This window comes from Solanum pennellii, chromosome 11 (genome assembly GCF_001406875.1).
Source record: "Solanum pennellii chromosome 11, SPENNV200".
Lineage (NCBI taxonomy): Eukaryota > Viridiplantae > Streptophyta > Magnoliopsida > Solanales > Solanaceae > Solanum > Solanum pennellii.
The window spans coordinates 411,381-434,828 of record NC_028647.1 but is presented as its reverse complement, the minus strand read 5'-3'; the positions used below and the strand labels follow the sequence as shown (position 1 = coordinate 434,828).

The 23,448-nt window shown below is 34.3% G+C and overlaps 5 protein-coding genes across 5 annotated transcripts; 1 reads left to right on the top strand and 4 right to left on the bottom strand.

The window, feature by feature from the left end:
• Window positions 1-1,301: 1,301 nt before the first annotated feature.
• LOC107003637 lies at window positions 1,302-3,760 on the bottom strand. Its single transcript, XM_015201956.2, has 5 exons — window positions 3,464-3,760; window positions 2,541-2,836; window positions 1,991-2,412; window positions 1,693-1,909; window positions 1,302-1,607 (listed from the first exon to the last, which is right to left on the bottom strand). Coding segments are annotated over exons 1-5 (1,104 nt in total). The 5' UTR covers window positions 3,466-3,760; the 3' UTR covers window positions 1,302-1,440.
• Window positions 3,761-4,305: 545 nt separating this feature from the next.
• Window positions 4,306-16,346, bottom strand: LOC107003636. Its single transcript, XM_027912859.1, has 6 exons — window positions 16,080-16,346; window positions 15,429-15,638; window positions 12,098-12,393; window positions 5,378-5,763; window positions 5,078-5,294; window positions 4,306-4,987 (listed from the first exon to the last, which is right to left on the bottom strand). The coding sequence occupies exons 3-6, from the start codon at window positions 12,390-12,392 to the stop codon at window positions 4,677-4,679; spliced, it is 1,209 nt and encodes a 402-aa protein (XP_027768660.1). The 5' UTR covers window position 12,393; window positions 15,429-15,638; window positions 16,080-16,346; the 3' UTR covers window positions 4,306-4,676.
• A 1,943-nt stretch (window positions 16,347-18,289) lies between these two features.
• LOC107004286 lies at window positions 18,290-19,531 on the bottom strand. Its single transcript, XM_015202515.2, has one exon. The coding sequence runs from the start codon at window positions 19,357-19,359 to the stop codon at window positions 18,526-18,528; it is 834 nt and encodes a 277-aa protein (XP_015058001.1). The 5' UTR covers window positions 19,360-19,531; the 3' UTR covers window positions 18,290-18,525.
• A 2,053-nt stretch (window positions 19,532-21,584) lies between these two features.
• LOC107004204 (citrate-binding protein-like) lies at window positions 21,585-22,566 on the top strand. Its single transcript, XM_015202444.2, has 2 exons — window positions 21,585-21,872; window positions 22,046-22,566. Exons 1-2 carry the CDS (start codon window positions 21,615-21,617, stop codon window positions 22,424-22,426), a joined length of 639 nt encoding a protein of 212 aa, XP_015057930.1. The 5' UTR covers window positions 21,585-21,614; the 3' UTR covers window positions 22,427-22,566.
• A 54-nt stretch (window positions 22,567-22,620) lies between these two features.
• LOC107003546 lies at window positions 22,621-23,160 on the bottom strand. The gene has a single exon (XM_015201883.1). It carries the CDS (start codon window positions 23,158-23,160, stop codon window positions 22,621-22,623), a length of 540 nt encoding a protein of 179 aa, XP_015057369.1.
• Between the last annotated feature and the right edge of the window lie 288 nt (window positions 23,161-23,448).

Here is a 23,448-nt window from a genome sequence, read left to right as displayed (position 1 = left end):
TACAATTCTTCTTTAAAACATGATATACAATATTATCAAAATAATTATTTTTGATAAATCGATTGAAATGATCGAAGATGAATAATTAAAATTAATCAGATTTTAATGTGGATATCAGACATCGAATGATAAAATAAAATAAAAATATGAAGAGCTAACCTATGAGATTAATTTCTCATTCAATGTTCACTTTATTACTATCCCATTATTGTATACGTATTAATCATCCCAAGGCTTTTGAGTTTCATGCAATAACACCAAATACATAAGTTTCAAAAAAATGTCATTTACTCAAAAGAGTCCCCTCCTCTCCCCCCTCTAAACTCCCTATAAAATCCCTTAATTAACTTTAAACTTTTCTCATCCTAATTTTCTTTTTCAACAATGGCTTTGAATTGTTACACTTTCTTCTTAATCATGTTAACTTATTCAACAATCACAAATTTAAGCCATGTTAATTCATCTAGAGACATACCAATATTACTTTCAAGACATGATGAATCAACTACTCAAGGAAGTATAATGGAGTGTTTTAATGCATTGGCTGAGATAAAATCATGCACAAATGAGATAGTTGCTTACTTCACAATTGGCACAATTGATATTGATTTGCCTTGTTGTCAAGCCATTTTTGTCATCACACATCATTGTTGGCCTAGTATGCTTACTACACTTGGTTTCACCCTTGAAGAAACTAATATGTTGAGAGGTTATTGTGATGCAACTCATCATAATGTTTCTCCTAATAATTTTGGTCCTGCCCCTTCTCCATTGGTGTTACCTAATTTGGATATTATAAATGAGTGATAATATTATATGGTTCCAAGTATGCCACTCATGAGTTATATGTAGTTTTATCTAAAATGTTAGTATATCATGTTTGGGAAAACCTTGTATTTTTCCATAGCTCCAATATAATGGTGGTTGTTAATTTGTGAAGATCGATATGATGTTGCCTGATTTTTCTAAATAAATTTGGTTTATGTATGTATGTATCTTGTTTATTAAAAAAATGCTCTTTATGTCCCATTTTAACGGTCATTTTAGTTTTTTTTCTTCGTTTTATTAATAAAACAATAAACACAAAATAGATCTAAAATTCTACCAGAAACCTGACTTCGATTCAGAACCTGACCTAGACTTTGATTCGATTGTGACAATAACCATAGCAATGTAGTAAAACAACAATCTACAAACCAATGGAGTAATATCAATAATGAAGCTAACAACTTTGGTTAAATAATTCTCAAACAATACATGAAATTTGATATAAGATCCCCATACATTACAATTCCAATGTCAAGTGTTGCAAGTCCTTTAGGCTGCAGCATGGCAATACTTTCTTCAAGAAAATCAATACACCATTGCTTTTTCAGTTTAAGCACATCTGTGTCTTGCATCTCCGCTGAGTGTTTAGAAGTTGATGCCATTTTGTTGTCTTCAGGTGCCACAAGGCTCTTTGATACTGCGCGTGGATACATAAGTTGAACTCGAGTTTATGAATGACTTTATGTCTTTCTTTCCCTCAACTTCAACCCATTTGTCATCAACCCAATCTCTTGAGGTCCTCACGTTCTTCCTTTCAGTCTCCAGTAATATGTTCTCGCCTATTATTGACATAAAAAAACACCTAGGGGCATCAGTCTATGACCAACATCGATCATTTACTTAACTTTTTAAGTTATTACATACCAGGGAAGTAAACCTGAAGCTGATAGCTTCCACGGACATCACATCCAGCAACAACACCTTCCCACCATCCGTCAGACCACCAAGCGTCAACTGCAGCTCCTACTTCAAAAGAATAGTCAGAAGAATCCACCAGAGGTCGGGGCCTAACTGTGAGGCGTCCTGTGCATCTCATGCCCAATTTATCAGAGACTGCGACTCTGTAGGAAGGAATCCATTCCTATAAATAAAGGAGAGGTGATTAGGAAGAAGGGTGAAGGGAGAATGACATTATAAATTATAGTCACGATGATTAAGGTACCTCGAGCTTTTCAGGACCATCACAATCCTGGATGTCATCATATTGAACTTTTAGACGTTTTTGAGATACCCGTAAGACCTTACACCTAAACCAGCAGCCTCTCATGCCACTATCGTTGCAAAGAACCTCTAAGTTGTCATCAACTTCAAAAGACAACTTATTTTGAGGCTCAACAAGCTGAATTCCAACCGGTCTTACACTTGGAAATTTTATTTTCAACTTCGGGTAAGCTGGTGGTTTGGATTTTGATATCTGGTTACCAGGAATTGACTTTCTGATACCAGAATGGCTACTCACATCGACACTTCTACTCCCACTAGATCTTTGCGCTGAAGGATCTTCTCGGGTTATATTTTTTGAGACCTCATCAGATATGCGCCCAGCCGTTAAAGCACTTCTTCTCTTTTCACTTCTTGGGGTATCTACAAGATAACAGGGATTATCCATCTCCGGATGCAAAGAAATGAGAGCATTTGATGTACATATACGCCAATAAATACTGCAAATCTCATGTAACAGAAATCTTAGACTGCTACATGTTTATTCATACCTGAAATAGGTCGTGATCGGTGATGCTTTGAAATCAAAAACGTCAGCCATTCCTCTACCTCTTTTTTTGTACGCCACTTCGTGTCAGAATTTACGGTACTTGTATGCCCAAAAGCATCCAAATAATCCTCTGAGACAACATATAGTATGTGCCTTGTACTTCTTTCAGTACCCACCACAGCAAGGAGTAACTCCCCTGAGGTATCCTTCAAGTAGTAGTGAACAACACGACGTCCCTTCCCCTGAGAAACAACGTGCTCTTCCCACGATATAAATACATGATTATCTGTATCCATCCTGATGCCACAGAGAAACAGTTTGGATTAATCGAAAACAGTCCAGTTCTTAGCACACTCATCCAGAAACATAAACAAACATTTTAGGTAACAATCATTTCGGAAAAATAACAAGAGTAACAGAAGTACAAGAAATAACAGATAGTACTGAAAATCAAAGGATAAGAAACAACAGGGGCAATAGCATGACTACTAATTTGAATGGACAGGAAGAGTCATGAGCAAACATAATCCTCTCCTCAGTTCTGCTACAATTTAGGAACCGGTCGAACAAACAGAAATGATTGTAATTAAGAACATCGGATACAAAGAAGAGATTTTTCTAACGATTAGCTCCTGATGACCACATAAACAATGAAAAAACAGCATCAAACCACATCTGCAGATGAAACACAGACAGAATCTAGCAAAATCTAAAGATAAACTAACCTTGATTCCAGAAAGCTCAAAGAACAAATATTATATTTTCGAGAATTACCAAAAAAGGACCAAAATCACAATGAAAAACAACAATGAAGCCCAAATCTCCGTGAAAAACGAAAAAAAAAGATTAACCATTAACAAGAACAAGAACAAAAACACAGAACATTGAACCAGCATTGAGCATACATCAAGTGATCACACTTACATCAAATAGTTTTGTGTTGGAAAAGAAAACAAGAAGCAAAAATGAACCTGGAATTCAAGAAAAAAGCTAAGCACGTAACTAGTACTGACTGACCTCAAAAATAGCAAAAGCTTGTTGCTTTATGGAGAAACTGAGCTAGAGAAAAAGCCAGAGAATGCTGAGTTGTTCTTTTTGTTCTACAAGCAGTGGCAGTTAGGGAAAAGGATAGAGTAAAGAGTAAAACAACAAGAATTGAAGAACGAGAAGGGACGGTGGGGGGTGGGAGAAAAAGCCAAATGCCGTTGTTGACAAGTGACAACACAAACAAAAAGGGAGAAACACAAAACTGAAGCTTTTGAGTTTTGGCCTTACACTAACAAAATTAATGTTACAACAATATTAGTCACAGATACTTTTTTCCAAAATTAAACTTACAAATCCAATCTTGCATCCATTTCACGCTCATATCAGGTCGAGGTACAGAAAACCCCCTGCAAGATTAGGTCCAATTTATCACAATTGTTAGTTAACATGTTGGTTATATTCAGAAACACGGAAAATATCATTGGCTCATCAAATCACTTCTTCATTATTCGTTGAATGCTATATAAAACACCCCCATTGCAACAACAACAACATACCAGTGTAATCCCACACCATCGTTTAACCCCATTCTCATTTAGGATGGAAGTTCAAAAGAGGTGAGATTGCGCCTTTGCACGTTAGAGCAAGTATGCCAACAACGTACATTCTTCATCAATTATCTCGCTCATTAACTAGAGCAATGACTGATTAAACAAAAGGCCGAGAACTGTAAACCCCCTTCCCCTTATGTATCAAAGAGCTAAAATAGACTGTATAAGGAAAAATAAGAGTCACTTATTCATCATTCTGTTACTGGGAAACTTCAGGGCAATGCAATAGCAAGTGATTTACAGTCTCGAAGAATATCAGATACAAAGAAGAGAGTTTTTCTAACGATTAACACCTGATGACCATATAAACAATGAAAAAAACAGCATCAAAGAACAATAATACTAGTGTGTTTCCACTGCTGATAAACTGTAACACATACTCATAGGAAACTTCATAAAGTTTCAATTTTTATGCATAACCGATAAGAGAAAGTGTATACAGAACAAGAACATGCCAACTTCTTGGCAAAGAGTGCTTTCTATAAGAGGCCTATTCCATATTTTGTTGTCAAAGACCTATACATTTGCAAAGGAACATATCAGTTCTTGTTATCTGCAAGAAAATCTATTTCCCATCGCTTTTTCAGTTTAAGCACATCAGTGTCTTGCTTCTCTGCTGAGTGCTTGGAAGTGGAAGTCATTTTGTTGTATTCAGGTGCCATAAGCCTGGGAGCCATCTGATTTTCGCAGCTCTCAGGCTCGTTGATATTAAACCTGGATGCATAAGTTAAGCTTGAGTCTATGAACGACTTTATGTCTTTCTTTGGCTCAACTTCAATCCATTTGGCATCTACCCAGTCTCTTGAAGTCCGCACGTTCTTTCTTTGGATCTCCAGTGATATGTTCTCGCCTATTATTGAGATAAGAAAAAACACATTGGAGCGTCAGTCCATGATCAATATCGATCATTTAAACTTACGGACAACAAATTATTTCTTACCAGGGAAGTAAAGCTGAAGATCACCGCTTCCAGAGACATCAAATCCAGTTACAACTCCTTCCCACCACCCGTCCGACCACCAAGCATCAACTGCAGCTCCTAGTTCAAAAGAACAGTCGGAAGAATCCTCCAGAGGCTGGGGCCGAACTGTGAGGCGTCCTGAGCTTCTCATGCCCAATTTATCAGAGACTGCAACTTTGCAGGAAGGAATCCATTCCTATAAATCAAGCAGAGGTGATGAGAAGACAGGGTGAAGAGAGAACGGAACAGTCAATATACGTAAGTAAGTGGTTAAGGTACCTTGAGCTTTTCAAGACTTTCACAATCCTGAATGTCGTTATATTGAACGTGCATACGTTTTTGTGATACCTGCAATACTTTACACCGGAACCAGCAGCCTTTCATGCCACTATCGTTGGAAAGAACCTCTATATTGTCACCAACATCAAAAGATCGCTTACGTTGAGGCTCCACAAGCTGAATTCCTACTGGTTCTATGTTTGGATATTTTATTTTTAACTTTGGGTAAGTTGGTGGTTTTGCTTGTGCTATCTGGTTACCTGGAGTTGACTTTCTGATACCAGAACGGCCACCCTCCCTGACACTTCTACTCCCACTAGGTCCTTGCATCGAAGGATCTTCTTGGGCTATCAAAGCACTTCTTCTTGTTTCTCTTCTTGGGGTATCTGCAAGATAAGGGAAGTCTAAATCATAAGCAACTTTGCAGCATATACAGCAATTTTCTTCATGTGCATATAACCATCAAGAAGAACAAAGAATTCATTGTTGAAATATGGCAACAATATTATGACAACATTTACCAAGTACATCAAACCAAAGGCTAGTATAAATGATCCTGAGCCACCTGGCCTACAGTTCTTTATAGAAAATCTACTCTAAAACTGGCTAGTAATTAATTGGGATATACATGAACATCAAACCACAACACAAAACATATACACCAATGTTAATTAAAAGCAAAGCACACAGAGGAAGTCGAAAAATGCATCAACAGCAATAGGATTACCAAACATGCATGATATTAAGGATCAAATACAGACGCATAAGGGAAAATGAAAAAGATAAAAGGAAAATCGAAACTGCATACTGCACATTTAAACGATAGATCCTTGCAATATCAAGATATAAAATAAATTGTTCAAATGAAATTCAGGAAGACTTTGTTATTCGTTGAACGCTATATAAAACACCCCCTTTGCAGCAGCAACAACAACAACGTACCAGTATAATCCCACACCGTTCTTAACTCTACCTTGTAAAGATAGATAGACCCTCAACTCCCTTGCCCCCACCACCCAACTTAAGGGACAACTGACCTTCTCTTTACCTCAAGGATCATTTCTAGCGTTTAACCCCTTCCTCATTCAAAATGGAAGTTGAAAAGAGGGAGATACATTAGAGCAAGGATGCCATCAAGTTTTATGATACCCACAGAAAAGACTAAAAAGAAAGGAGAATAGCATTAACACCACATTCTTCATCGGTTATCTTGACAATTAACAAGAGCAAGAACTGATTAAACAAAAGGCTGAGAATTGTAAACCTCCTTTCTGTTTTATATCAAAGAGCTAAAATTGACTGTATCAGGAAAAAGAAAGATATACATTCTAGACTTTTATCAGGGGAAAACAAAGATGACATAGTGCAGTAGGAAACTCTTATGTCGATTTCTTTGTTTCCCTTTTCAGTTGTTAAAACTTTTACCTCGGTCTGTCTGCAAACACTATGAAAGCTGAATATACAGGAAAGACGTCATCAGTTATCTCGCCAATTAACTAGAGCAAGAACTGATCAAACAAAAGTCCGAGAACTGTAAACTCTCTTTCCCTTTTATGTCAAAGAGCTAAAATCAACTGTATCAGGAAAAAGAAAGATATACATTCTAGATTTTTATCAGGACTCAGGAGAAAACAAGGACGACATACTGTAGTAGGGAACTCTTATCTCGATTTCTTTGTTTCTCTTTTCAATTGGTAAAACTTTTACCTCGATCCCTCCGCAAACACTATTAAACTGAATATAGAGGAAAGATGGACTCAGAAGGTTAGATACAACATTGAGAATACTAAGATGCTAAGTAACAGTTGTATGTACCTCAAGTGCAGTAAAACACACGGAAGCAGGTATTCTTGTATAACACAATTCTGTGTGCATTCTGGTATTACAAAGTTCCACTAAAATTATCAGCGCTTCATGCGGGAATTTATTAAATAATACTTACGTAGTAACAAACATAAATAATGTACAGCAAAATGAAAATTACTACATCTTATCATTTATCCTTAATAACATAAACATAAGTTAATGATTATAAAAATACATACCAGGTAAGTCACTCAACAGGAGCAAAGTAAACTAATATTTAATTGTGAAGAAGAAGAAGAGGTGGTTCAGAAACTTTGTTATTTTAAAATGAGAGAAAATCTCCCTATTTATAGACAACAAAGGGTAGTGTGAACAAATATTTATTGTGCCTTATCAGAAAGGTTACAACTATTTCGAAAAGTTGCAACCCTTCGGAAAGGTCGCAACCTTTCATAAAAGTTACAACTCTTCATAAAAGTCGCAACTCTTCATTAAAGTCGCAACTCTTCATAAAAGTCGCAACTTTTCATGAAAGGGAAAGACTTGTTTTGGATATAAATAAATTATTAGGGAATTCTGGATTGTGGTGGCGCCATGTAGGCGGGCCTAAAGTTCTCTTTAATATATATGATATGATATTTGATATGATATAGGACATATTATGATATGATTCTATGCACAGGTAAATATTCAAGTAATCTAATACTTCAATGGAAAACATTTTCCATCATATCGCACACAGACTTAAGAAAGAAGCAGCGGCAAGAAGATAGATATTCATCAAAAAAGTAAAAGGCAATGTTAGTGCCTAAATTAATTAAGAGCTTGAAGTTTCCCCTTTAGCTATTCTTTCAAACATTGTCCCGTCCAAGTCTTTTAAGGGCCTGTTTCACTTTTTCTTTAAGTTGTATTCCGGAATCATGTTTGGACATAGTATTGTTAGAGTACATATTTTCACATTTTCACTCCAAATCACTCATAAAAATTTGGCATTTTCCCAAGCTGTGTTGACGTCCAAATACAACTTAAATTTCCAATTACCACTTTCCAATTTTTTTTCAAATACTACTTTCTTTCTCTTTTATTTTTACAGATTTCACATATTAATGTCCCAAACATCCACTAAAATAGTATAAGCCCTTCTAGTATCTAAGTACCGATGAAAATTCCCTCCAAGGGAGGAATTAAAGTTTTGGTTACAGGTTTGGCCAAACCCAATACCTTTGGTCCAAACACTAAATTTGCGTTAAAATATTCATTGACTATGGACAAATTATTAATTCAGAAACCAATAACTTAGAAGGACTAGAATCCCAGACCAACAAACTTAAAATCCTGGCTCTGCCTCGGAGTTTCCCTCTCACCCCACAATAAAAGTTTACTGACACGGCAAGTCGATAAGATGAACAAGAGATAAGACCATGTTTTATGAGCTTACCCCCTTCTTTTATGCTTTTTCTTGAAGAAAAGAAGGAAATGACCTAGTTAAAACAGCTATATGAATGCGATATTTCAATTCACCTCTATACGGACCTGAATCCAATATTCAAAGCATTCATTTGGGATGAATTTTTAGCTGGTCCTCCACCTAGTAAAACCCTCTTTGGATCTTCTTGTTTAACTAGTCACAGAGTTCCCATACAATTTTAATACATTCATGAAATTGTGTATTAAAAAGAGCATTTTATCGTTTATACTGTAGCTTTCTATTAATGGCAGCTCAAAACTCGACATTCAAAAGGCTTATGACCACCTCAATTGGAAGTTCCTGTTGGAGACTCTTTCTAAGAGGAGTTTCGGAGGTAGATGGTTAAGATAGATGAAGTTTTGCATCAGCACTGTGAAATTGTCGGTGCTAATAAATGGCTCTCCTACAGGTTTCTTCTCTTCGCAGAGAGGTTTAAGACAAGGAGATCTATCATCTCCCTTCCCTTTTATTATCGCTATAATCGGGCTAAATGAATTAGAAGATTCGGTACCTTAATGACATCAAAGAAAAGGAGTTTCCTAACACAATGATTAAAATAAGATTCAAAACGTAAAATGTAAGGATGTGCAAATTTTTATGTTGGCTGCTATATATAAATAACAACAAAACCAACTCCAACATCTTAGTGGCTGCGCGCAGCTGTTCGATACGGGTATGGATCTAGAGGTCGGAAACTTCATGATCTAAATTTTTAAAATTTAGGGGCATTGATTTAAGTACAGATACGGGGATTTGGCTTAAGTAATTCAAATATCTAAAGTAGAGTTTTAGTTTCAAATTACGAGGCATTAAATGAAAATATTACAAGGTGTTATGAGGAAAAGCTATTGATCAAAAAGAAGATTTCTAGAAGGAGATATATGGAAAAGCACTAACATAGAAATTTCTATATACAAGGAACTCATTTTATTCAATTTCACCTTAGCTTTTGTTTTGATTATAGAAATCATTGTTCTATCTCGAATTCCTCCATTGATTTTGGTTAGATATCCAAAATTAGTTGATCAATCTCACGCTCGCACCCTATGTTGCTCGGAAGGGGCGGACCTAGAGTCAGTCGAAGGGGTTCACCCGAACCCCCTCAGCAAAAAAATTTATTGTATGTTTAAGGTAGTTTTAAGAATTTTTATGTTTATATATTGATTTTGAACCTCCTGAATATAAGATTAGAGGTTGACTTAGTGGTTGAAAGGTTCAAATCTCAAATCTTAAGCACTACTCTCTTTTTTATCGAACCCCCTTAAAGGAAATTCTGAATCCGCCACTGTTGCTCGGGCTCTTCAAAAATATCAACGGATGCGTGCTGGTTTCTACAGAAGCATTGTGTATTTTTGACGAATCCAACACGGATGCAACATCAAAAGTAGAAAGTACATGCAACTTAGCCCACACCCATATCATGTCGCCATGGGTGCAACACCGAAAATGAAGAGTCTAAGAAGTTAAGTAATGTGAGTACATCCAGTTCTTGGTCCCTATGTTTTATGATGTGATAGGAAATAATGTATCTTGGCACTCCAAGTTCAAAAATTGGTGTGTTGGATCCATAAGCAATTGCTTCTAATCCAATTGATTATTACATGTTTCACTTACAAAATGTAAATTTGCTTTAAGCAATTTTCTTCTCTAGTCTCCATACACATTTTGATAATCACCTAAATCAACGAAGAAGGGGAAGGGAAACGCTATGTCGGGACCGGGGACAGAAAAAGAAACAACTCTGAATAAAAGAATTAGGGTTCCTAATGCTTCTCCATGCTCAATGAGATGCGCCAACCTCGGGATGCTTTACTCCTAATGCCACAAGGTTTCAATATGGAGCTTAACATGAGTCTTTGGTTAAAAAGAGAGATGATATACATTCTATGCGGAACAAAATTCCATGGATATTTTCATCCGATCGTGATGGAGGACATAACTTACGATCATCGTTTTTGCTTGACGATCGGGAATGTATTTCTTTATTCTTGACAACAAAAATTATGCAAACATGATGAATACCGTTTATATAATAGGGAATAAATTTAAATTGAAAAGATTGTATAGTTACTACATCAAAAATGATCATTAGCAGCAGTTAATTCTTAATTGCCACAAAATATATATTTTTAGCGCCAATTAGCACTCTTTGTATATGTTCCTAAAGCTTTTAGCGACATTGATTCTAATGGCACTTAACTAATGCCGGTAAAGACTTTAGCACTCTTTATCAATGTCAATTTTAAATGCCGCTAAAAGTTGTTTTTGTTGTAGTGAGTACACCAGTTGTCTTAGTTAGATAGTAAGAAGTATAGCCTAAAAAGAATAACGAATATCAATTAATCGGATAGTTTAATCCTAACAAGATGAACAATATTCACCCTTAATCTTCTCATATTAATTGAATATTACAAATCTTACAATTCATTTCTACCACTAGGTCATACTCTTGGGAGCTAATCTCGTCATATTTGTTATGTGATGATAGTGAGGAAACCCATAATCTCTATGACTATTTGTCTATTGCCTGGTGCAGAGAGTACACAGGAGCCTCTCAACAAGGGCGGGATAAAATACATTGTGAAAGTTCCTTTTAAGGTGGTATGCTTTTCTTGGCTCGTAGAAAGAAATGATTGTCTCTCACAGGATAAAGCTCAAAGAAGGGAATTTCAATTGTGTTCTAGATGCTTTTTGTGCGGAGCTGCTAGGGAAAATAAGAGTCACTTATTCATTCATTGTCCTGTTACTGAGAAATTATGGCGACTATTCTTGAACATGGTAGGAATCAGATGATATCATTTATAAGGGAAAGGTTGTTCCAGCTATAAAGATTCAACAAACATTTAGATTTAAAAGAGCAAATGGGAGTTGAAGTCCCATCATGACACTAATTGTTTTGGCACATAAAACACATGTTAGCCGCTGGAATGCCTCTTTTTCTCATGTCCAACGGAAACCCTTAACTTTGGGGGGGGGGGGGAGGGGGGGGGTTGTATTCCAGACCACCGTCCAGGGACAAGGTGTCATCATTCCATCTGTTGCATTCAATTGAATCCAGACCACCTTCCACGACATAATGTAGTTTCTTTCCTGTCAAAGCTTAAGATTCTTTCATCTACAAACTCATCAAAAAGGGATGTTTCATCTTCAAATTAGATTAGCAAAGCACTGTAGCAAATGAATATTTCACAAAAACCGAAACTGATATCAACTTGATAAAGTTTGGTCATTCACAGAACTTGAACATAGTTGCTTTTAGACATGGTCACAAGACATCGTCCGTCTCTAGATTGATCGGGTGTAGCCAGCAGCCAATATTCTATTATCAACTTCTTCAGGAAATGCTATAAATACTAGAAATGAGAGAATTTGATGTACATGCACGTCAATAAATACTGCAAATCACATGTAACTGAAATCTTAAACCGCAACATGATTATACATACTTGAAATAGGTGGTGATTGGTGTTGCTTTGAAATCAAATTTGTCAGCCATTCCACTACACGTTTTCTTGTACGCCACTTTGTGTCAGAATTTATGGTACTTGTATGCCCAAAAGCATCCAAATAATCCTTTGAGACAACATATAGCATGTTCTTTAAGCTTCTTTCAGTACCCACAACAGCAAGGATTAAATCCCCTGAGGTATCCTTCAAGTAGTAGTGCACAACACGACGACCCTTCCCCCGAGAAACAAAGCGCTCTTCCCACGAACTAAATACATGACTATCTGTATCCATCCTGATGCCACAGAGAAACAGTTTGGATTAATCGAAAAACAGTCCAGCTCTTAAACACCCTCATCCAGAAACATAGAATCATTTTAGGCTAAAGAATCATGAGCAAACATAATCCTCCTAAGTTCTGTTACAGTTTAGGAACCGATCAAACAAACATAAATGATTGGAACAAAAATCATCAGATACAAATAACAGTTTTTTCCAACAATTAGCTCCTAATGGTCATATAAAAAATGAAAAAACAGCATCAAACCGCAACCCCAAAATGAAACACGGACAGAGTTTTGCGTATCCAAAGATAAACCAACCTTAATTCCAGAAAATTCTGAATACAGCTCAGCTACTAAGAACAAATGATTTTTTTCAATAATTACCAACCAAGGATCAAATTCACAATGAAAACCTACAATGAAGCCCAAATCCAAGTGAAAAATGAAATAGGGTTTGCTGATTTTCAAAGATTAATCATGTACAAGAACAAAAATATAGAACATTGAACCAGCATTGAGCAGACATCAAGTGATCACACTTACATCAAATAGCTTTGGATTGGAAAAGCAAACAAGCAGCAAAAGAAGAACCTGGAATTCAAGAAAAACAAGCTAAGCATGTAACTAGTACTGACTGACCTCAAAAATAGCAAAAGTTTTTTTCTTTATTGAGAAACTGAGCTTTAGAAAAAAAAAAAGCCAGAGAATGCTGAGTTGGGTGTTTTGTCTAGAAGCGGTGACAGTTAGGGAAAAGGATAGAGTAAAGAGTAAAAGAACAAGAAAAGAAGAAAGAGAATCGGGGAGAAAAAGCCAAATGCCATTGTTGCCAATACAAGCAAAAGGTTTGAGCTTTGGTTTTTTGTTTGAACTTCTTTGTGACAGGTGGAAGCAACAAGAAGGGAGAAACACAAAACTGAAGTTTTTTGAGTTTTAGCCTTTACACTACACAAAATTTAGTGTTACAACAGTATTATTCACAAATAATGTATTCCAAAATTAAACTAAAAACTCTGATCTTGAACCCATTTCATGCTCATGCCAGGTTGGGGTAGTACAGAAAAAAAAACCTTGCGAAATTCTATTCAATTTAATATGTTGGTTTATCTGTATTTTTAAACATGAAAAAATTCTTTGGCTTATCAAATTATGTGTAGAGCCGTGAAAAAAATTGAACAAAAGACAAAAACAAATCACTGTTCGTGATAGAAACTTCAATATGTTCACAATATTAATCATATTTTCTGATAAATAGCTCTAATCAGCAAATTTTGAATTGATTGATCCAGAGTATTAACTATCAATCCAGTTATGAGGCCGTTCCACAGAACTAAGAATAAACGGCGCATTACTCGAAGCAATCAGTATTAAAAACTAGACAAAGAATAATATGAGAAGGAGGTTTAACAACTTATTTTCATAGCAAATAAAAAGCTCATGCTGTTTCTCTTTGAGAACATGAAAAAACAATCTGACAGCTTGAGTAATTTTTTTTTTATGACAAGGGAAACCCGGGTCGCTACCCTTTGGGTGCGCACAGGGTAAAACCTCGCTCCTATGCAATAGCTCGCAAACCACATAGGAGAAGTAAGCCGCACTAGGTAAGCCCGGTGCGACGAGCTCGACCCAGACGGCAAACCCCTTGCTTTTGCTGGCAAGAGGTTTCAAACTTGATACCTCCAACAAGGAAGTCCCAAGCCCTAACCACTGGGCCACCCCGAAGGGTTCTCTGACAGCTTTAGTAATTGAAACCAAAAAATAAGCAATCAAAAGAATCAAGAGGTAACATGATAATTGAAAAATCAGGCAACAATATTTCTCTGTTCACTTGATTTGAAATACGAAATGAAACCACAAAATAATTTGTTTTGAAATGCCTTGTCTGCAAATGCCAAAGAATGCATAGCAGACAACACATTCTTAATGCCACAAGGATGTGTATAAGTTTCTCTCCCGAGACCACTTTTCAGTGCGAAAATTTCATTAGGTAGTTGGTAATCATCTAATTCACCACCATATTTGACATCGTGAATAATAAGGATCTTATAACTGCCGCTAGTTGAGTCATAAAGGCAATCCTGAAATTCCTCCAGGAGAAATCGTGGATGTGGAAGTACTGTTGATTCTCTTGTGGAGAGATTACATAGCAACAGGTTGAAATTCTCGAAATCCACATTATTATCACAAAACGTGATAATAGTCAAGCCATTGCAAAAACAATTGATTGCGCAAAACCCTGGTTTAGAGTTTGAAGGGCAATCAAGTTACTATACATCATCGACAAAACACATGCGACTGTGGTTAGAACAAGAAACACAAAATATACTTTTTGATGACAAAAACAAAGCATACTAAAGTAATTACTGAGGAGGATAAGTTCCCATTTATTCTTCAAACAAGGATTATCCATCTCCGGGATTCAAAGAACGACCATCAGTACACCACTCGGCACTCTAGTTTTAATCCAGATGCACAACTAAATTCAGCTTGTGCTGGGAAAACTGAAGTGAGGAACAAAAATCACAAAATTAAAATGGAACTGGAAATAACTTTTCACCATCTCCACTGCTTCCTCCCCGAAAAATCCACGGGGGAGGCTTCTTTATAGAAAGATAATCGCAACATAGCTTAGTTTCTTTCCTTTCAAAGCATAAGATCTTTCATCTACAAACTCACCAAAAAAGGATTTTTCATCTTCAAATTAAATTAGCAAAGCACAGTAGCTGATGAATAGTTCACAAAAAGTGAGACTGATATTAACCTATCAAATTGATAAAGTTTGGACATTCATTGTACTTGAACATTGTTGCTTTTAGACATGATCATAAGACATCTATCATCTCTAGATTGATCGGGTATAACCAGTACCCAATAATCTACAATCAACTTCTTCGAGAAATGCTAAATACTAGAAATGAGAGCATTTGATGTACATGTACGCCAATAAATATTGCAAATCTCATGTAACTAAAATCTTAGACAGCAACATTATTGAAATAGATGGTGATCAATGATGCTTTAAAATCAAATACGCCAGTCATTCCACTACCTCTTTTCTTGCACGCCACCTTGTGTCGGAATTCATGGTACTTCTGTGCCCAAAAGCATCCAAATAATCCTCTGAGACAACACATAGCATGTGGCTTTAACCTACTCCCCTGATGCATCCTTCAAGTAGTAGTGCACAACACGACAGCCCTTCGCCTGACAAACAATGTGCTCTTCCCACAAACTAAATACATGAATATATGTATCCATCCTGATGCCACAGAAAAGCAATTATTTTAGGCTAAAGAGTCATGAGCAAACATAATCCTCCTAAGTTTCGTTATAATTTAGGACCCAAACCGAAATGACTGTAACTAAGAACATTAGACATCAGTACATCAAAAATGATCATTAGCAGCAACATTCTTCGTATTCGTCACTAAAGTCCTTAACGACATTGCTTCACTTACACTAAAGTCCTTAACGACATTGCTTATAATGACACTTCATTAATGTCGATAAAGACTTTAGCCCTCTTTATTAATGTCAATACTTATTGCCGCTAAAAGTGGTTTTTTATTGTAGTGCATAAAGAAGACATTTTTCCAGCAATTAGCTCCTGATGACCATATAAACAATTCAAAAACAGCATCAAACCACAACCCCAAGTGAAACACAAACAGAATTTTGCTTAAACCAAAAATAAACTAACCTACTTCAAGAAAATTCTCAGTACACTCAGCTACAAAGATCAGATTTTTTTTTCAAGAATCACCAACCAAGGACCAATAAATCCCAAACCCACATGAAAAACGAAATGGGGTTTGCTGATTTTCAAAGATTAATCATATACAAGAACAAAAACACACAAAAATAAGCAAAAGTTTGTTGCTTTACAAAGAAACAGAGCCTAAACAGTATCTTTCTAGTTATGGTAGCAGCCGAGGTCTTGCCTCTCTTATTTTGGGGCCATCTCTCAATTGATTTTGCCACTTTTATATAATATAAAGTCGAAATATATATATATAATTATATTTCGTTAGTAAATCAATTGTTTTTGATTGACGAATTAAAGTAAATATAACTTGCACGTACACTATATCTAAGTTTTATATAGGCTTTTATTTTTACATGTCGATTTGCAATTTAATTTTAGATCAATACAAACTTATGAGTTTGTTCCTTTTTTTATTAATTACTTTTATAATATAAAGAGAAATTTGATGTTTTAACCTCTTTCGTATTCATATCATATCAACGTACTATATAAAAAAGAGCAAAATTCAATTCCATTTATCTTAATTAATTAGTTAACATATTGGTTATATAGAAAATAATTTATTGACTTATCAAATTATCATAATGTTGATCCGTCTAATAATAGTAAGACAATGGAGGTGAACTGTCTTATACTCTATTCATTTCATATTACTTGACATCGATACTGAAAAATGTTTGTTCAATTTATATAATCATGAAAATTATGTTATATTTTTCTTAATCCATCAATATTATTGAATAACTACGCAAAATAGTAATAGTCAAATTTAGAGTTTCAAATCATCGTTAATAAAGATAATTTAGTAAAATTCACATTAAATTTTTTATTAAAAAATCCACAAGTTTTACCTTCAATTATTTGGGCTTCTAATAATTAAGCTCATACATTGTACTGAGTGTACGTTTTAAACATTTGGATACTGAAAAGAAAAATAGTTTCATTTTTCTTGTATTGACTTTATATTATAGGCTTATAGCTACGTAAAGAAATTGTAATAGTCAAATTTAAAGTTCCAAAATATCATTTATAAAGTTAGTTTTATAAAATAAACTTTTAATTAAATATTTCTTAAAAGATGTGTCAAGTCAATATGAGTCAAGTAATATAAAGCAGATAATATATTAGTTATACAACAATTAAACCGATACAAACCCTTGAGATGCCAATGTTTTAATTGATCCACTAATCATATCTTTGATTAATTTCCCACATAATATATCGGTTATGCAAAAATTAAACCTCTCATGTACTTGATTAATTTCCCACATAATGATATTAACTCTTCACCTTCCTATCATAAATCCCTATAGCACTATATAATCCCACACGTCCTCCATAGTTTTTCTTATACAATTATTACACGAATCCCACTAATTTTTTTTGCTAATTAACTACATGATGCATAGTACTATCATGATCTTCAAAATTGTACTATTACTTACCCTAATTTCATGGATTAATATTCTTCAAGCTCGACCTTTAACCACATCTAGTATTGATCGTACTACTACACTTATGACACGTTTAAAATTACAAGATGATAAAGAAGACTCATCAGAATGTTGGAATTCATTATTCGAGCTCCAAGCATGTACGGGAGAAATCGTGCTTTTCTTCGTTAATGGTGAAACCTATCTAGGTCAAGATTGTTGTAGTGCTATAAGAATTATTGAAAGACAATGTTGGCCATCTATGCTTGATTCTCTTGGTTTTACTTCTCAAGAAGGTGATATTTTACATGGATATTGTGATGCTAGTGAGTCTCCAACTCCTAATTTGGCTCCATAAGTAGATTAATTAATTTTAATGTTGCAAAAATAAATTGAAAGGGTTTTAAAGAATTGTTATGTAACACGAATATTATCGAAGAATATATTAAAATGCAATTTTCTTATTTGAATTCAAAAAAAAAGTATACCACATAAATTGAAATAATGTCATATTACAATTTATCCAATTTTCTTATTCGAGTTCTATATCCCTCCATTTTGTTTTATGTTAATTAACGTTATCAATACACACTAAAAAAGATTTATGAATTGTGTAACTTAAATAAAAAACGTATCATATAATGTATTAAAATGTTTAAAATTTTGTGATAAAAATTGAAATTAAAGAATTAATTATTATTATTAGTGCTTTAAAAAAGTATGATGGGAAATTATATGAAACAACAAAATGAAGTGAAAGAATAGACTAATTTCTCATCTCCAAAATGGAACAATTATTTTCATTTTCGTTGCTCTTTCACAATTGTGAATATTCGAGTAAAAGAGAAATATAATTTCTCACTATTTTCTATTTCTGTAAAACATTGAAATTCCTCGAAAAAAGACAATTTTACCCCAGAAGAAACTCGAGATTCACAGTAATGCCCCTAGAAATCATCTTCTCCGCCGTTACGCCGGACACTGTAATTACTCTTCCACATCCGGCGATACTGCAGTTTCCGATGCTTTCTAGTAACTCTTGAAAATCGTCCATTCTTCACCGCCGACGCAGAATGCCGGCCAGATTTATGAGCGAAGGGCTCCACTTTCTCCGGCGCAAAAAAACCTTTTCCCATCTGGCTCAGAGTGTCCTCATACATGTTGAATCCAGTGAGAAGAATCCCATCTAACCCATGAACAACAAATCTCGACCCGACAAAAATATTTGGATCCGTAACCCGAATTCCATCAACAGTGACGAAATCGTCGTCGCCCCTGCTCTTTTCCACCAAAATACTGTAATGGGGAAGAAGGGTATCGAGGTATGGAGGAGTAAGGTTACGGAGTTCAGTGATTGTGAGTCGGCGAGAAGGGATGACGTGTGATCGGAGTGCCGCCACGTAAGCATCAGCATCGGAAGCCATATCGAGAGTATATAGGAAATGATCTCTCGGTGCGAAGATAGTGAATGATCCCGCCGGCATCGATGAAGCGTCGGCGAGCGTAGTGTGACCGGTGAGAATCTGAAATTGGATATCGGAGGTGTCGATTGCGTTGCTAAAAAGAGGGTAACCACTGTACCTTAAGACACTCAGAAGGCTGTCCAGTTCATACGGGGAAATGGAGTATTTCGTGCGGGCGGTTTTTGTCGCCGGTTTTCTGGAGTGGACGGCGGTGGAGACTATATCAACGGTGGCGGTCGTGTTGGTGGCGGAATCGGCGGCGGCGGCGGCGGCGGCAGTAATGAAGAGGATGAGGAAGAGAGTACGGCGGTTAGCCATCGGAAAAACGGTTTTTCAGTTTTGGCGGTTTTTTAAAATTGGAATGAGAAGTTATAAAGTGTGGGAGTGTGTATTTGTAAACAATTTCTTCAGTGGATTGTGGCCGTCTGATTAGATTTAGCAGAGTGGACTTGATGATAGTACCATCTATATATATTTACCAAAATTAAGTCAAACATCTATCGAAAATAATATTAATTACGTATATTTTTCTCTTTCAAGTCCCTATTCATAAAATTATATTTAAAATGTTATTTTGTACATAAATATGTTTTTAATTTATATTTATGTCTTTTAACTTTGAATTCGGATAAATAAGCACTTAAACTTGCATAAAATTTAAAAAGTAAAGACATGTATTTTATATGGCATAAATATATGTAGGACGTCATTTAAGACACAAATTGCTTATAAGATGAATATATATCTATTTTATCTTATTTTATACAAATTTAAATATTTACTCGTGCACGCCTTAAAAATATAACTATAGAAATGGTATTTATGAACAATATTGCTAAATACATATATACTGTTTGTAGTTTGTACTCATATGATTTAATCCTCTTGATATTGATATTGCTTCATTTAAACTGATATCAAAATTAAAAGTTTAGTTGTTTAAAAAAGTAATTTTAATATAATAGAGGTAAGTTACATATTAGATCGATCTGTCAAATTAATTATATGCGCTAGTCAATTATATAAGATTATTATTCATATTTCCAAACTCGAACACAATATACCATCCATTTAGAGATGATATTATCAAGAATTGTGTGAAAAAATGGAGAGTAAACGATCGAAAATGCATTTTATATATATTTCGAATTTTATATTTGACTTTTTAGATAAATGAGTTTTCTAATTGAACTATTATTAAATGTTTTTGGAAATATCAAATATTAGTTGTTTACCTTTTCATGGTGACACATATAATTAACATCATTGGGACATATTGCATGAATTAATATGAATTGATAAGACTAAGATTGAGTCTTTGCCACTTGGTTTTGTACGTTTCTTTCACATTCAATGATTTTGAATGGACTAATGAGAGAAGTCTAATTGATGAAACGTACAATGGCGTATGCAGGATTTTTGGTCAATAGTATCGGCTTATTTTGGTGAGTTTAGGTCTAAGCTATTCTGGTGGTAACACTTTACTTGTTATATGTAGTCTTAAAATTGATGTATGATTTGTAGAATATTATTTGGATAATGTATTTGGCATAAATTTTCAACATATCCAATTGTTGAATATGTCATATGCACATATTTTAGTTCTTTTTCTCCATAAGAATCAAGAGTACGATTATTTAATCCTATAAATTACAGGTGAAAATTATTTATACCCATGAATTTTATTTATAAAATCAAATTCTCTGCGTTAACTTTGAAAAATAATCATGCTCCTTCTTATCATAATTAATATTTTAATTTTATTTTGGAGTAATTACTTCTAAACTCTTCTGGAAGGTTTCTTTGAAGTTTGAGTAGATCCACTACTGACTAGACTATCAATTTCACACTAATCATGTGGGCTGGCTGCTAAGTGATTGGAAAAGCTGACTTTTTCCGATAAATATATCCGGAAAAATAATTATTGATATAAATATTTTATTAAATTTTTTAATTAAATAATGTTTAATATTAAGTTTTGAAAAATGAAAAATAAGTATTTGATGGTGATGATAAAACACCAAGAAAAAATTAATTATCTTTTTTTTATATTTGAAAAAAGTAACAAGTAGTGACAAGTAAAAGTGAACGGACGAAGTATTATAGAGATATTTATTATTTTCTCTATTCATATTTATACGTCTATCATACTATTTTAAAATGTCTAACAACACTAGGATATACCAATGCATTTTCCTAATAACATTCTACAAATCAAATATTAATTCAAGTCTTACCTCCAAAATAGTTTAGATAGACCAAAACTCACCAAAATAAGCCGATGCTATTGAATAAAAATCTTGGATACGCCATTATTTCATGAATTAGACTTCACTTTGATTTCGTTAGTCCATTCAAAATCATTGAATGTAATTAAACGTACAAAACCAAGTGGCAAAGACTAATTAACATGCACACTCAATCATACTCCTATCAATTCATATTCATGCATTATGATCCAATAAGTCTTAAATTTAAGTGTCACCATCACATATTTTCCCCTATAAATAGACAACTTTGGTACTCAAGTTAATATCATTCCACAAAAATTGAATCTTTTGTATAAAGAAAACATGGTTCACTCTTCTTCTCATATATTATTCACTCTTTTCCAATTAATTGTAATTCAAAACCATTTAGCTGATCCTACTGATGGTTTCACTCCCATACCTATTAGCCAAAGCAATTTCGAAATTCAAAAGCCTTATGATGTTCCTGTGAATCAAAGGTATTCCTTCATTGATGGAGTACACAAATTTTGGGTTTTCAAGACCGACAAGCCTCATACCACATCTAGCCAAACAAAACCCCGTTCTGAAATTCGTATAAAGGTAAAAAAATACATCAATTACTTGTATATTGATAATTACTATGTCATCATAACATGACATAGTATTTTGTTTCAATGGTCTTGATTTTTACTCAAAATTCTATAGCTATTACATGTTTTTTTTTGTAGTGAAAGTATCTAATATTCTAGTGATTTAATGTTATTATTATATAGGGTAATGATTATTCATCAGGTGTACGACAATTTGAGGGATATTTCTATGTGCCAAGTGGTTCATCAGGTGTGTCAATAATGCAAGTATTTGGAGCCTCACCATCATCCACAACTTTAATGTTAAGAGTTTATGATGGAACACTCTATTACTATAGAGAAAAAGTGATTGAATCAAATATTTATAATAGATGGATTAGATTAAATGTGATTCATGATGTTGGTGCAAGTAAATTAAAAGTTTATATTAATGGAATTCTCAAGCACGAACCATTAGGAAGAGGCGGAGATCATCATTATTTCAAATTTGGAGTTTATACGCAAGATGATGAGTCTAATCGAATGGAGTCTCGTTGGAGAGGAATTAAACTTTTCAAGAAATAAAACATTAATCACTTGATTAAGAAATATAATGTATTATGACAAATAAATCATCCTCTTAGATTTATGATAATGAGGTTGAGTTTGAATAAGATTTTATTATAAAAATAAATGAGAAAGTAAGTATGATTTATTGAAATATCAATAATTTCTTTTGATTGAAAAACAAATTAATTTACAATGATTACATAAACGACCTATTTTTTAATGAGTTGTTCAGCAATTTTTGCCATTAATACAAGATCAAACTGTTTTCTACTTCTATCTACCATTTCACGCGTTGTTTTACTACCGAGTACATTCTGGCAGTCGCTTACAAATTGGGGACACTTAGCCAGGTCATTTTCCAAGCCATTGTAATCCTTGTTAGTTAAGGATTTAGCAGCATCTTGAAGCACGGTTATCAACAACCCATAACTGCTGTCACAAATACTATACAAGTCTTTGGTCTCTTTGTCTTTTGCATTTGTTATAGCTTTCTCTACGAAAGCACGGTTGTCATTAGCATTTTGTAATGATTTGGTGATAGCAGCTCGGGTTACTAATTCAGGAACATATGGATGAGAAGGTATGATTTGTCTAAAAGTGATCAAACAAAACTGAAGATCTTGTACTTGTCTACATATACCTGTTATTAATGCCTCGTCTGCATTAATGTCACATAAAGAAGTTTGAAAGTTGAAAATGGTTGCGATAAGTACTAAAGGAAGAAAGTATGAAGTAAAGAGAGAAACCATTTTTATTTCTTCAATAATTGTTACTCTGATTTTTTAAGTGAGTGCAAATGAATATATCTATATATAGGGATGACGTTAAAGCAAAATAGGAATAAACATAAATTTTATTACATTATTATCTATTTTAAAAATCTCTGACATATATAGGAATAATGTTATGCTATTACTTCTTCAGCTTCCAATCATATATAGAAATAATGTTAAATTTTAATATATCTCTTTCCAACTGACTAAGTTATTTCTTCATATGAATGAAACATATTTAGTAAAAGCATAATAATTATTAAC

What these genes read in the sequence shown, in the direction of transcription:
- LOC107003637 (XM_015201956.2), bottom strand. An exon ending in CCGATCACGACCTATTTCAG is followed by an intron (nt 2,413 to 2,540) that starts GTATGAATAAAC and finishes GTTATCTTGTAG; the next exon opens with ATACCCCAAGAAGTGAAAAG. An exon ending in ATGGTCCTGAAAAGCTCGAG is followed by an intron (nt 1,910 to 1,990) that starts GTACCTTAATCA and finishes CTTTATTTATAG; the next exon opens with GAATGGATTCCTTCCTACAG.
- LOC107003636 (XM_027912859.1), bottom strand. Translation starts at nt 12,392, where the DNA reads ATGGATACAGATAGTCATGTATTTAGTTCGTGGGAAGAGCGCTTTGTT. An exon ending in AAAGTCTTGAAAAGCTCAAG is followed by an intron (nt 5,295 to 5,377) that starts GTACCTTAACCA and finishes CTTGATTTATAG; the next exon opens with GAATGGATTCCTTCCTGCAA. An exon ending in TCTTCAGCTTTACTTCCCTG is followed by an intron (nt 4,988 to 5,077) that starts GTAAGAAATAAT and finishes TCTCAATAATAG; the next exon opens with GCGAGAACATATCACTGGAG.
- LOC107004286 (XM_015202515.2), bottom strand. Translation starts at nt 19,359, where the DNA reads ATGGCTAACCGCCGTACTCTCTTCCTCATCCTCTTCATTACTGCCGCC.
- LOC107004204 (XM_015202444.2), top strand. Translation starts at nt 21,615, where the DNA reads ATGGTTCACTCTTCTTCTCATATATTATTCACTCTTTTCCAATTAATT. An exon ending in GTTCTGAAATTCGTATAAAG is followed by an intron (nt 21,873 to 22,045) that starts GTAAAAAAATAC and finishes ATTATTATATAG; the next exon opens with GGTAATGATTATTCATCAGG.
- LOC107003546 (XM_015201883.1), bottom strand. Translation starts at nt 23,160, where the DNA reads ATGGTTTCTCTCTTTACTTCATACTTTCTTCCTTTAGTACTTATCGCA.